The sequence below is a fragment of the Scyliorhinus canicula genome, chromosome 13 (genome assembly GCF_902713615.1).
Source record: "Scyliorhinus canicula chromosome 13, sScyCan1.1, whole genome shotgun sequence".
Lineage (NCBI taxonomy): Eukaryota > Metazoa > Chordata > Chondrichthyes > Carcharhiniformes > Scyliorhinidae > Scyliorhinus > Scyliorhinus canicula.
The window spans coordinates 75,254,699-75,269,371 of NC_052158.1; the positions used below are offsets into that span (position 1 = coordinate 75,254,699).

Genomic DNA, 14,673 nt, shown 5'->3' on the forward strand with positions numbered 1-14,673 from the left:
AACTAAAATCAATTAAATCAAACATTGATTAACAGGCAACTGTTATAGTCAAAAATTTAAACCACTCCAGTCTGTACATTGCAGTAACTGAGACTTTATTCAGAAACATATTTGAGAGACATTGCTCTGCTCCGATAAAATGTGTGACTGGTACCATAGCTGTGTGACATGTTTATATCTTTTGGTATGGGAAAAATAGGAGATCTCACGCATACATCAATAAATCAGTTACAAAGCTTACACAGATGGTCGCTTATCTCCGTAGTGTGGCCTTCCTGACTCACAGGAGGGAGAACTCCCGGTCTACTTTACTAACTCCTTAATGCCTTTTTTTGACTAGCTTTCCCATCATGCCTGAAAGACTTTCATAGCTGATTTTAAAGCTTTTAGTTTTCAACTATTTCTAAAGCTGTAAATCTACACCTCGATATGAGTTTCAATATCAAATTATTTCAAGGACCCCCACTTCAGTCCTTCCTTTTGGATCCTTAGTCAACCATTACCTGGCCCAGGTGGGCCATTCCCAAGATCCTCTGCTCACCAGAAACTCTCGGGATCCTGCTAGAGTCTGCTATGCTTCAGACCTGCCACCCTATCATTCTATTATTGCGTTGGCGAAGTCCTATTGATCTAAGCTTGGCCTGGAATCATCATTTTTTAAAAAACATTTTATAGGAGGCATTTTCAAATGTATAAATAAACAAAGAAGAGAAAACACAAAAGAAAACAACAGCAAACAGTCAAAATACCCTTACACACCACCCCCAACCATCTCCCCCCCCCCACTCTACCCACTGCCACCCCTGTACTTGCCCCCTTTTTAATTTTTCCAACCTAAGATATAAAAGAACCCCCCCCCCTCCCCCGCTGATGACTCAATACAGCTTCCACTTCCACCTCAAAGTGAATCCCTCACCTGCCCCCAAAATGAATAACTTGATCTTCTCTAAGTGCAGGAATTCTGCCAAATCACTCACCCACACCCCTACGCTCGATGGCTTCGAGTCCTGCCAGCCCAGAAAATCCATCTCCTGGCTATCAGGAGGCAAAGGCCAATCAGCCTCTGTCCTCACCTGCAGTTCTGGATCCTCCGACACTCCAAATATTGCCACCTCCTGACATGGAGCTACTGTTACCCCTAAAATCTTTGGCATCCTATCTGTGAATGCTGTTAAAAAAAAACCTTAACCTCAGACACACCCAAAACATATGGAAGTGGTTTGCTGCCCCCCCCCCCCCCCTAAAAAAGCCCACACTTATTCTCCATTCCTCAAAGAAATGACTCATCCTGGAACACCATCATGTAGGCCCTATATACCATTTTAAACTGGATGAGATTTAGTCTTGCACATGACGAGGATGTATTAACCCTCTGCTAAGCCTCACTCCACACTCCAACCCCCAGCATCCCCCCCCCCCCCCCCCCCCCAGCTCCTCCTCCACCGGAGCTCTCTCTTTCTCTCTCATTTCAACAGCTCCCCATATATATCCAAGACCTCGCCCTCTCCTATTTCCTCCTCGGAGAGGAGTTTAATCCTGCAATACTGGGGGTGTCAGTGCCGGAAATTAAGGGTCCTCCTTTCTCATGAAGTGCCTAACCTACAGATATCTGAACCCATTCCCCTTCGGCAATTGATATGTCCCCTCCAGCTCCAGGTCTGCAAACTTCCCTCCGACAAATAAATCCTTAAAGTACTCTACCCCCACCTGCCGCCACACAGAGCAAACCTATGATTATCGCAGATCGGTTCCCACTGTGGTGATATGCATCACTGTAGATACACAAGGGGTTAATGTAAGTACACGTAGGCGAGCTAGACACTAGAGGGAGCACCAGAGACATGACACACAGACACTCAACCAATCGGTCAGTAAGATAGGACACGGCCAATGGGCATTCACGATACTCACAGAGGTGACACTACCACAGGGGGGCATTACACCAACCCATATATAAAGGACACAGCGCACATGATCTTCCTCTTTCCAGTGGAGACACTGTGAGTACAGGCACAGGGTTGATTCAACATCACACCCACCACGTGGATTGTAGCAGACTGGTTTGTCAGTCTGAGTAGCTATAGAAGGATTAACAGTAGTGGCGAACCCGAGCAGGAGAATTTTAAATAGTTCAATAAACGTGTTGAAGTTATCTCCACATCTGAACCTTCCTTTGTCAGAGTGAACATCAAGGAAGCCGCTTATGCTACACCAAGAGCATAACAAGACATGGTACCAGTTTGTGACTGTTTCAATCTATATAGTTACAACTCAGAAAACAGTGACAACCAGCAACGGCAACCAGGCAAGATGATGTTCAGGATTCCGATTCCGCAGCATCTCAGGTACCAAGGTAATCTCAGTGAAATCTGGCGTTGGTTCAGGTAGAGATTCGAGATCTACCTGGTAGCGTCTGACCGAGATGGTGTGGCGGGTGCAGAGAAAATAAAGATTCTACTCACCATCGCAGGTCCAGAAGCAGCTGAAATCTCCCAGATCCTTCAAATGCTCAAAGGGGAAAAACAAGAATGACTTCCAGGCAGTCCTGGACAAATTCCTCTGGGGGCTAGAACAGCGCTGGAGTTCTGTGCACTGCTCCGGCACCAAATGCAGGCCCTACATGGCCGGCGCGGGTCCGCGCGTGCGTGCCTTGGCCGTCTCTGCGCCGGCCCCTGGGCAACATGGCAAAGGCCTACAGGGGTCAGGCGTGGAGGAACATAGGCAATGAACGTGCCTGCCGATCGGTAGCCCCCGATCGCGACCCTGGCCACCGTGGAGGATCCCTCCGGAGTCGCCTCCCCCTGTCCCCCGCCAGGATGGCCCCCGCAGCCAGAATGACAAGGTCCCGCCGGGTAGGACCATACGCGAACGACACCGGCGGGACTTGGTGGGCACTTGGCCCGTCGAGTGTGGAGAATTGCTGCAGGGGCTGCTTTCAATGGTACCTGACCGGCGCTGCAGCGACTGCACCGGTGCGATTGGCTCCGATTCTCCGGTCGCGGGAGAATCGGCGTCGGAGTGGCGTGGCGGGATTTGCGCGCCCCCCTCTGCCTATTCTCCGACCCGGCGCGAGCTAGGGGAATCCTGCCCCTGAGGTTGTGAAAGGCTCTATATAAATGCAAGTTCTTTCTTTATGTCTTTTGATGCGGTCCTTTTTTAAGTTTCAGCTCAGGATTAAAGGAAAAAAGAGAGTCAAATGTTTACAGATTCTGAACTCCCACTTTCAGTACTTTACCAATGTGTGGTGCAGTGATATATTGACCACATTGCTGATTTATAAACCTTGAAGTTGTGAGACTCTGTGCTGGGAGTAAAGTCTTACTGTTTTGGAATCTATAACATTAACAATTATGTTGCACACACAAACATTTCTTTCACATTGAAGTAGAATACGTAAAAGGATTAATAATAAAAGTTAATGATTTAATGGCAAACATTTGGAAAGATGTTTGCACTTGAAACTTTTTTTCTGCTTTGTAAATATTAATTTGTCAAAACCTTCCTGTTTCCACATCAACATTAGTGAAAGCTGCAGGAAATAGTCCAGACTTGTTACCCTTTGTACTATTCAGAGTTAGAAAATAATGCGAAGATAGACACAGAGAAAATGTTTTCACTTGTGGTGAGTCCAAAACTTGTAAATATAGGGCTTGGGGTGGCACAGTGGCGCAGTGGTTAGGACTGCTGCCTCACAGCGCTGCGGACCCGGGTTCGATTCCGGGTCTGCCCGTGTGGAGTTTACATATTTTCCCCGTGTCTGCATGGGTCTCACCTCCACAACCCAAAGATGTGCAGGGTAGGTGGATTGGCCATGTTAAATTGCCCCTTAATTGGAATTTTTTAAAAAAAGGGCTGGACTCTCCATTCCGCAGACTAAGTGCTCTCGCCAGCGGACACATGACTGGTCTACACTGGGTGCTAGGAACAGTCCCCACGTGTGATTTACTCTCCTTTTCGATGCATATTTATGTGGGATTCCATCGGAATCTCAGGGTCGGGCAGCCGATACGAAGGTTCGGCGGCTGACTCTCCCCCCGCCCCCCTCCCCCACACACACAATGCAAATGCTCCTCCCCTATTGACAAGTAGGGGCACTCTTCCGCCCCACCAACGTGGGAATATCGGATCACTCCCCACACAGTACGCACGCATGAGGGTGACCTGACTCCTCCAGCCCCCTGTCAAATCCTCCCATCAGATCCCCCCCTCAGAGATGCCCAACAGACCCCCATCAGTGTCCCCCATCAGCCAGCCCTGCTTAAAAACTGAAGAGCTGTCGAGTGGAGTGAAATAATAATAATAATCTTTTATTATCAAAAGTATGAAGTTACTGTGAAAAGCCCATAGTTGCGACATTCCGGCGCCTGTTCGGGTTAGCTGGTACGGGATTGAACACGTGCTGCTGGCCTTGTTCTGCATTACAGACCAGTTGTCTAGCCCACTGAATTAAACCAGCCCTGAATATCACTGCATTTTCACTTGCCCTTCCCTAAAGTCAAAGACTTCCTCCAAAGGGCTTCAAAGGGCTTCAAATCCCTTGACAGCGTTTGAAATGTAAATCTTCAATTCAATTTCACACAGCAAAACATTGCATTAGCCAATGATTGACAGTTTTATTGCACCAGTTACAGCTGCTGGTGGATTATTGATCTATCTTTCTCTTCACGCTTGAATGCATCGCTATTACCCTGCTTTGACGCTAACCACAATTATTATAATCATTACATCAAAAGCAGCTAAGTATCACCTGCCGTGGTTTGATCTTTTCCCTGACCCGGGGTCACACACCCCATCTTCGTTGAACCTGGAATCCCACATTGGAATGGCATTGGGTCCGGTGTATGAGACTGAGGCACCAGATGGCCCAGAGCCACACGGAATCACGGGTCCAGTACTTCCACTCCCCCCAAGCTGGATTGTTGCGGTATTTTGGAATCAGACCCAGGAGCTGCCTCATTGTTTTCTACGCCTTCTTTCACTGTGAACGTTCCTCCCCCATATCGCTGGCAGCCATGGTCTCATTAACTGCTGACCCCGCTGCCATTGTAGAGGAGGAGATAGTGTAGTGGTGGGGGTAGGTGTGATGGTGACATCTGAGGCCGCCCAGGTGTCTTCAGCAGCCTTGGGGGCAGGCTCCCCGCACAGGCGCCGGAATGTGGCGACTAGGGGCTTTTCACAGTAACTTCATTTGAAGCCTACTTGTGACAATAAGCGATTTTCATTTCTTCATTTCAATCTTTCTGCTCGTGCCCTATCCCTTTTCAGGCATTACACACCGTTCATGGACCAGAAGATGCGACAGGCAGGCACTTCTTACATAACATTGAAGCCTCTTTTCCAGGGTGAGGTGACTGCCCGCTCAGCAGAAAAAAGACGGGTGTGATTCAATGGAAAAATTTCAATGTTTGCATATTCTCCCCGTGTTTGCGTGGATTTCACTCCCACAACCCATAGATGTGCAGGTTAGGTGGATTAGCCACGCTAAATTGCCCCTTAATTGGAAAAAAATAATTGAGCACGCTAAATTTATTTTTTTTAAATAGAAATACTTTGGAAACATAGGGAGGTATTCCATTGTCCCTTACAGAAACACCCTGCAGTTATTCCTGTCAGTGGCTGACTGCACATTCTCAATCATCTTTGGAGTTGGTATCCATTTTAAAATATACAACTCGGCTCTTTTTAAAGTCCAATATTCCTGTGAATAATTCCATGTTTTCTTCTCCATCACCACAACATATCTCTGTGGACTCCTAATACTGAGACTGCTTGATACCCTAATAAAAGTGTGAGTTGGAAATGAGTAGCTGTTTCTCATACCCTGGTGGAGTGCATCAAATTGTACATTTGTTTCCGGCACTGCCGAGCGGTCTTTTGTGGGTGACACCGGCAGTGACCTCTCTGCCGAACATCCCTGGCTGGCATATTTAGCTGGGAGGACCTCCTATTGCCATCCCTCAAAGTGATACTATTATGGCAGCGGCGTTTTCAGAACCCCAAAATGTATCATGGAGTTCAACCAACCCCCACTTTAATGTATTGTTGCTTTTGAAGCACACGGCTTGTTCTCCAGGTGTGGTATTACAATTATGGATACGTGTTTTTTTAAATAAATTTAGAGTACCCAATTCATTTTTTCCAATTAAGGGGCAATTTAGCGTGGCCAATCCACCTACTCTGCACATCTTTGGGTTGTGGGGGCGAAACCCACGCAAACACGGGGAGAATGTACAAACTCCACACGGACAGTGACCCAGAGCCAGGATCGAACCTGGGACCTCGGCGCCATGAGGCTGCAGTGCTAACCCACTGTGCCACCGTGCTGCCCCGACATGTGGGTTTTTAAACACAAAACAATGTTTATTCCATGAATTCAACTTAACCTTTTAAATAAACATTGGATCACTTAACACACCTTACTTCAAAGGTAACCCCGAAAATAATACAACACTAAATAATCCCTCAAAATGTTCCTTCAAACCTCCAAAAGACTTCACCTTTAACAATAGAAACTCATCAGGTTAAAGACATTACTATTATGAGTTTAAATCACCCAAATGATTCAGAGATAGTCTTTCATGGCAGAGATCACAGCAGATCCAGCTCACTGCAAACACAGACACACCCAAGCTCTTTTTCTCAATCCTGGCTTTCTCCTCTCAAACAGCTCACAGCAAACCAGCCAGGCACTTTTCAGCTGCTCTCTCTCAAACTGAAACTAAATGCAGAAGTGAGCTCAGCTCCCCCCACCCTCTGACATCACTTCAGTAATATGAGCTGCTCCATTTCTTAAAAGTGCTTTGCTTAAACATCCATTTCTTAAAGGTACTCTCCATGACAATACTTCAACCTTTCCTGGACAGCCTGCAGGAGAACAACCACTGAGGCGTCGCTGAACTCTGGAGGCAAAGGTTTTGAACATTTGCTCGACAAGCTAATGTTGATTACTGGGTGGCACGGTAGCACAGTAGTTACCACTGTTCCGAAAGATGTGCTGTCAGGTAATTTGGACATTCTGAATTCTACCTCTGTGTACCCGGACAGGTGCCAGAATAGTGACTTTTCACAGTGATTTCATTGCAGTGTTAATGTAAACCTACTTGTGACAATAAAGATTATTATAATTAGATGTTCAGCCCATACCAGTCCAGCAGTGAGTGAATATCTGGCCGTGTGTCATTTAAAGATGGCGCCATGACCTTCGACCCCAATTCGGCGAGTTAGACGAATCGCAGCCTGCCCCGCCACAAGATTCGATGAGCTGAAAAGCAGAAAATCATGTGCAGAAATCCGCCATGCATTCCAGTGGGAATCTGGCCGACTTTGTCACCCGTCACCTCGCTTCATCTCCAGGATGGAAAATTCCACCTCATGTCCGAAAATTAATCTGTTAGATTATGTTTTGCGCTTTCGAAATAAATAAATTCTTGGCCGGGAATCTACCCTACCCAGCGGGGCGGGGGTCCCGGCGTGTTGGAGTGGCGTGAACCACTCCGGCATCGGACCACCGCAAAGGTGCGGAGGTCTCCGTACCTTTAGGGGCCAAACCCTCACATTGAGGGGCTAGGCCCACACCGGAGTGGTTCCCGCTCCGCCGGCTGGCATGAACGGCCTTTGGCGACACGCCAGCCGGGGCCGAAAGCACTTCGCCGGCCAGCGTAAGTCCGCGCATGCGCCAGAGCGTCAGCGACTGCTGACGTCATACCGGTGCATGCGCAGGGGAGGGGGTCTCTTCCACCTCCGCCATGGTGAAGACCACCAAATCTCAGGTGGCAGAAAATTCAGGACACGGCGGGGGAGAGGGGGGTTCGGAGAATCCTGCCCCTTATATTTTCTATTGATTTCTGAGTCCCTTGGATCAAAAATATCAAAAGCAATTTAATTCTTTTACGATCTAAAGGATTCCAGTTTCTCACCAACAATGTTCTAAGACGGAATATTTTTATTTCAACTAATTGAAATCAACAAATTGGAACTAATTATTGCTGCTAGGTTTGATGTGATTTCTGGCAGGACTGACTTTCCTTTACTACTCTGTGCTTGATACTTTTACAGAGTAAAATATTCATATTCCAGGACAAGTGGCACTTATCCAGAATGCGAAAATATCTGGCTTTATGGCCGCGTCGCGCTTGAGCGGGAGCACCATATGGCCATTAGATTGCGGGAGAGGCCGAAATCGGGAAACATGCCGGGCACCGAGCGGTTTGCGATCTAACCGGCCCACTCCTGTTGCCAAAAACAGGATCCTGCCATGCGAGAAGCCAATAATCATCACTTAAAGCCAATCTCCATAGAATTAACAGGAACGATCCCCTGTCTAACGGCCTCCCATGACCGAACCGCATTCCCAGCAATCAACATGGGCGCCGATTAGCACATCTTCATAAAAACGTGAGCAGGCTGAAAGGCTTTAGAACATAGAACATAGAACATAGAACAGTACAGCACAGCCCTTCAGCCCTCGATGTTGTGCCGAGCAATGATCACCCCACTCAAACCCACGTATCCACCCTATACCCGTAACCCAACAACCCCCCCCCTTAACCTTACTTTTTAGGACTATGGGCAATTTAGCATGGCCAATCCACCTAACCTGCACATCTTTGGACTGTGGGAGGAAACCGGAGCACCCGGAGGAAACCCACGCACACACGGGGAGGACGTGCCGTGCAGACTCCACACAGACAGTGACCCAGCTTTCTGTGGAGATCCGAGGAGGTGGGTAGCTATCTTCACTCCCGGGCAATAAGTTAGGGGGCACTGGGGTTTCTGTCCTAGTGTTTGGGGTGGGTGCCGGAGGGGTCTTTTGTTACTTTACCGTAGTGTGTTTGTTTACACTACTGAACGTAACATGCGTTACTCAATCTAGTTGCTGAAGAGGTTTTCGGTATCTTGATGAGAAAGACTCACAGTCGTCCAGATGTAACAAAAGGTTTATTGAGTAACTAAATTAACAATTGCGTGAGTTCTTTACTTTAAGATTAATGCTAGTAGTAAGGTTACAAGATTAATGCACGATCAATTGTACAAAGACTAAGGTTGGATACAACTGTGGCTTTATTGCAGTAAGATGTGTGGTCTCCCACAGCAGCTGGCGAAATGGCTGCTGAATAGAGGACGTGCTCCTCCTACTGGGCGGAGCCAACAGGCAGGGGCTACCAGCAACCCTGTAATACAGGTCCGACCTTACATCACCTAATACAGGTGTAACAGTGGTTTACCACATTCACCCCCTGTTAAAAATAACCGGTCGGCAAGCGGAGCGGTTGCACGGAGAGGGGCTCCCGCAGGGTAACAAAGTCGGGGCCTTTCTCTCCGCAGCAGCAAAGAGCAGGGAAGGGAAGACCCCCCCCCCCAACAAACCTGTCGGCGGAGGATCCTCGGCGGCGGCAGCAGGAGCGGTTCGACGGCGGCAGCAGCGGCGGCAGCAGCGGCAGGTCAACCTTCCCCCCCCCCCAACGCAGGCCAGGAGTGGTAGCGGCCAGGACCGAAGCGGGGCACAGCCGGCGGCAGCGACCAGCGACCTAACCACCCCCACCGGGAGGACGCGGGGTGCGAAGTGCAGGAGCCGCCGAACGGAGCAGCGGGGACCGAGCAGCGGGGACCGAGCAGCGGGGACAGACCCAACCCCCCCTTCCCTCCCCCTCCCCCACCGGGAGCGACCACCACGAGGCAAGGCCAAAGAGACTGGGCAAAAGCCTATCGCTCTCTCTCTCTCCTGGGTGAGTGGGGAAAGGAAGAAAAAAAAAGGGCTTTTATAAAAGAAAACTGTTAAAGAGAGAGGGGAGGGGTATATATACTATTTCTCTCTTTTTACACTCTCTCCCATCCAAAGTAAGCCCACCTGAGAGGAGTTGCATAAAAGAGGGGGGGGGGGGGAATAATTAATAAATAAATAAATAAAATAAAGTTGTAAAGAAAAGAAGGGAAGAGATGGGGGGTTAAAAAAAGGAAGAGACAAAAAAAAAAATAGGGTGCGGAAAAGGGGGAAAAAGAAAAACAAGGGGAGAAGAAAAGATAAAAGGGAAGGGCGATTAAAAAAACGCCAGAAGGGAGCCAAGGGAGAGTGGACACCAGAAGCAGACGGGACAAGGGGCAAGCCAGCTCAGGCGAGCGAATCAGTGCACGAAGCAGCGGAGCGGATGTATAGCCGCATCAAAAAGAGCTGGACAGGCAGGTGCCCTCTCCCCCGGGGCTAGAGGGGGGCTGGAATTGGAAGGCAGCCTTTGCTGAGGTGCTGAGGGAGGGGCTGCAGGCAATCGAGGCAGAGGGGAAAGCAGACGCAGAGGCCGCAGTACAGGCAGCAGTGGCCAGGGCCATGTCAGGGGTGCAACAGGCTCTGACCAGATTGGAGGTGAAATTGGATGCCCAAGGGGAGAAACTGGAAGGCCAGGAGGCGACCATTAAGGAGCTGGAGAAAGCAGCCACCGACATGAGCGACCGGGTCACGGCCCTGGAGAGGGAAGTGGCGAGACTGGGCGCAACACAGGGGAGCCTGAAGTGCAGGGTAGATGACCAGGAAAACCACTCAAGAAGGCAAAATGTAAGGATAGTGGGCCTGCCAGAGGGGATCGAGGGTAGAAACCCCACAGCATACATGGCTGTGATGCTGGGCAACTTAGTGGGGAGGAACACTTTCCCCATCCCACCAGAAATGGACAGAGCACATCGGTCGCTGTGCCCTAAGCCCAAGGCAGGGGAACAACCGAGAGCAGTCAGAGCCAAACTGCACCGGTACCGGGATAGGGAGACAATCCTGCGCTGGGCCAAGGAAAATAGAGCTTGCAATTGGGAAGGGCACGCCGTCCGAATCTATGAGGATCTTGGAGCAGACATAACTAAGAGACGGGCTGAGTCCAACAGAGCGAAAGCAGCTCTCCACAGGAGCAGAGTGCGTTTTGGTATGCTGTACCCAGCGAAACTCTAGGTCACATACCAAAACAGGGAATATTTCTTTACAGCCCCCGCTGAGGCGAATAGGTTCATCGAGGAGCACGGGCTGGAAAACAACCAGCGGGGGTAGGGACGAGGGGCCCCTGGCAAGGGGCAACGACACGTCGACGGGGGGTGGGGAGGGGCGAGGCAATGCCAGACCCCCCCCCAGCCCGGCAGGAACACCCAGAGCAAAAAACAAACCAATGCCCAAGGGAATAGTAAGGGATGACATCGGTGCGATGGAGGATAAGGTTGAATCCATTTGGGTGGAAATCAGGAATAGTAAGGCGAAAAAGTCACTGATAGGAGTAGTCTATCGGCCACCAAATAGTAACGTTATGGTGGGGCAGGCAATAAACAAAGAAATAACATGCATGTAGAAATGGTACAGCAGTTATCATGGGGGATTTTAATCTACATGTCGATTGGTTTAACCAGGTCGGTCAGGCAACCTTGAGGAGGAGTTTATAGAATGTATCCGCGATAGTTTCCTAGAACAGTATGTAATGGAACCTACGAGGGAACAAGCGGTCCTAGATCTTGTCCTGTGTAATGAGACAGGATTGATTCATGATCTCATAGTTAGGGATCCTCTCGGAAGGAGCGATCACAATATGGTGGAATTTAAAATACAGATGGAGGGTGAGAAAGTAAAATCAAATACTAGTGTTTTGTGTTTAAACAAAGGAGATTACAAGGGGATGAGAGAAGAACTAGCTAAGGTAGACTGCTCAGCAAAGGTTTATACCAACAAAAAGGAAGGACGGAAGAAAGAGGGAAAATCGACCGTGGATATCTAAGGAAATAAGGGAGAGTATCAAATTGAAGGAAAAAGCATATAAAGTGGCAAAGATTGCTGGGAGATTAGAGGACTGGGAAATCTTTAGGGGGCAACAGAAAGCTACTAAAAAAGCTATAAAGAAGAGTAAGATAGAGTATGAGAGTAAACTTGCTCAGAATATAAAAACAGACAGTAAAAGTTTTTACAAATATATAAGACAAAAAAGAGTGGTTCAGGTAAATATTGGTCCTTTAGAGGATGAGAAGGGAGTTTTAATAATGGGAAATGAGGAAATGGCTGAGGAACTGAACAGGTTTTTTGGGTCGGTCTTCACAGTGGAAGACACAAATAACATGCCAGCGACTGATAGAAATGAGGCTATGACAGCTGAGGACCTTGAGAGGATTGTTATTACTAAGGAGGGAGTGATGGGCAAGCTAATGGGGCTAAAGGTAGACAAGTCTCCTGGCCCTGATGGAATGCATCCCAGAGTGCTAAAAGAGATGGCTAGGGAAATTGCAGATGCACTAGTGATAATTTACAGAAATTCACTAGACTCTGGGGTGGTCACGGTGGATTGGAAATTAGCAAACGTGACGCCACTGTTTAAAAAAGGAGGTAGGCAGAAAGCAGGAAATTATAGGCCAGTGAGCTTAACTTCGGTAGTAGGGAAGATGCTGGAATCTATCATCAAGGAAGAAATTGCGAGGCATCTGGATAGAAATTGTCCCATTGGGCAGACGCAGCATGGGTTCGTAAAGGGCAGGTCATGCCTAACTAATTTAGTGGAATTTTTTGAGGACATTACCAGTGCAGTAGATAATGGGGAGCCGATGGATGTGGTATATCTGGATTTCCAGAAAGCCTTTGACAAGGTGCCACGCAAAAGGTTGCTGCATAAGATAAAGATGCATGGCATTAAGGGCAAAGTAGTAGCATGGATAGAGGATTGGTTAATTAATAGAAAGCAAAGAGTTGGGATAAATGGGTGTTTCTCTGGTTGGCAATCAGTAGCTTGTGGTGTCCCTCAGGGATCCGTGTTAGGCCCACAATTGTTCACAATTTACATAGATGATTTGGAGTTGGGGACCAAGGGCAATGTGTCCAAGTTTGCAGATGACATTAAGATGAGTGGTAAAGCGAAAAGTGCAGAGGATACTAGAAGTCTGCAGAGGAATTTGGATAGGTTAAGTGAATGGGCTAGGGTCTGGCAGATGGAATACAATGTTGACAAATGTGAGGTTATCCATTTTGGTAGGAATTACAGCAACGGGATTATTATTTAAACGATAAAATATTAAAGCATGCCGCTGTTCAGAGAGACTTGGGTGTGCTAGTGCATGAGTCACAGAAGGTTGGTTTACAAGTGCAACAGGTGATTAAGAAGGCAAATGGAATTTTGTCCTTCATTGCTAGAGGGATGGAGTTTAAGACTAGGGAGGTTATGTTGCAATTGTATAAGGTATTAGTGCGGCCACACCTGGAGTATTGTGTTCAGTTTTGGTCTCCTTACTTGAGAAAGGATGTACTGGCGCTGGAGGGTGTGCAGAGGAGATTCACTAGGTTAATCCCAGAGCTGAAGGGGTTGGATTATGAGGAGTGGTTGAGTAGACTGGGACTGTACTCGTTGGAATTTAGAAGGATGAGGGGGGATCTTATAGAAACATTAAAAATTATGAAGGGAATAGATAGGATAGATGCGGGCAGGTTGTTTCCACTGGCGGGTGACAGCAGAACTAGGGGACATAGCCTCAAAATAAGGGGAAGTAGATTTAGGACTGAGTTTAGGAGGAACTTCTTCACCCAAAGGGTTGTGAATCTATGGAATTCCTTGCCCAGTGAAGCAGTTGAGGCTCCTTCATTACATGTTTTTAAGGTAAAGATAGATAGTTTTTTGAAGAATAAAGGGATTAAGGGTTATGGTGTTCGGGCCGGAAAGTGGAGCTGAGTCCACAAAAGATCAGCCATGATCTAATTGAATGGCGGAGCAGGCTCGAGGGGCCAGATGGCCTACTCCTGCTCCTAGTTCTTATGTTCTTATGTTCTTATGACCGCTCCAGGTGGGAGGCCAGGTCCCAGCACGAGGGAACGAGGGCAATGGAGATGGGAGAGCAGGCGAGAGGGGTGCAGGGGCGTAGGATGGGGGAAGAGCGGGCAGAAAACCGTAGAGGCCAGGCAGGGGAGAAGCGAGACAACAGCCCCCGAGAGGCGAGCCACCGTACTAGCGGGAAAGCTAGTGCCGGGGGCACGCAACAAAGCAGGGCCGCAGTGCACCCCCAACAGGGGGGAAGGCGCCAGGCAGGGGAGGGAGGGGAACACCCGTCAAAGTCGGGAGAGCAAACGGGGACAGGAATAGGGGATAGAGGGGCAAAGGAGGGGTTTACGGGGGAGGAGGGAAAAGGGGGAGACGGGGGGGGGGGGGGGGGGGGGGTGGGGGGGCACACAGGGAGCGAGAGACCGGGGAGGGGAAATCCAGGGACGAAGGGACAAAATAGGCCAGAAAAGGAACAGGGCTACAAAGTGCCACAACCAAGGGCTCGAAACAAGGAACCGCTGCAAGCACCCACCCAGTACGGTCTCTGGGCGAAGGGGGCCCCCAGAGTGCAGGGGACTACCCGCGTGATGGACACACAGTGGACGGCCATGGCGGGTGCCCCCGGGACAAGGGGAAACCCCGGAGCGCAGAGACCTGACTGCATGGGGAGAGCAGTGATAGCGGGGCCCTGGATGGGGCACCGGTAGTTCTAGTCAACGTGTACGCGCCCAACTGGGACGACACGAGTTTCATCAAAAAGACCATGGCAGAAATCCCGGACATATCGACGCATCGACTAATCATGGGGGGGGGGGGACGTCAACTGTGTACAGGATCCAAAGACGGACAGATCAAACCCCAAAACGGGGAAAACCTCAAGCATGGCAAGGGAACTCAGTCACTTTATGGAGCAGATGGG

General features: G+C 48.9%; 1 protein-coding gene across 1 annotated transcript in view; it reads left to right on the top strand.

Annotated features, from left to right (window-relative positions):
- Positions 1–6,859: 6,859 nt before the first annotated feature.
- The window catches only part of uggt1 (UDP-glucose glycoprotein glucosyltransferase 1), a 236,248-nt gene continuing 228,434 nt past the window's right edge, over positions 6,860–14,673 (top strand). Inside the window, exon 1 of the mRNA XM_038817157.1 lies at positions 6,860–7,001. Within this exon, the coding sequence (XP_038673085.1) occupies positions 6,938–7,001 (64 nt within the window). The 5' untranslated portion in view covers positions 6,860–6,937. The remainder of the gene's footprint in view (positions 7,002–14,673) is intronic.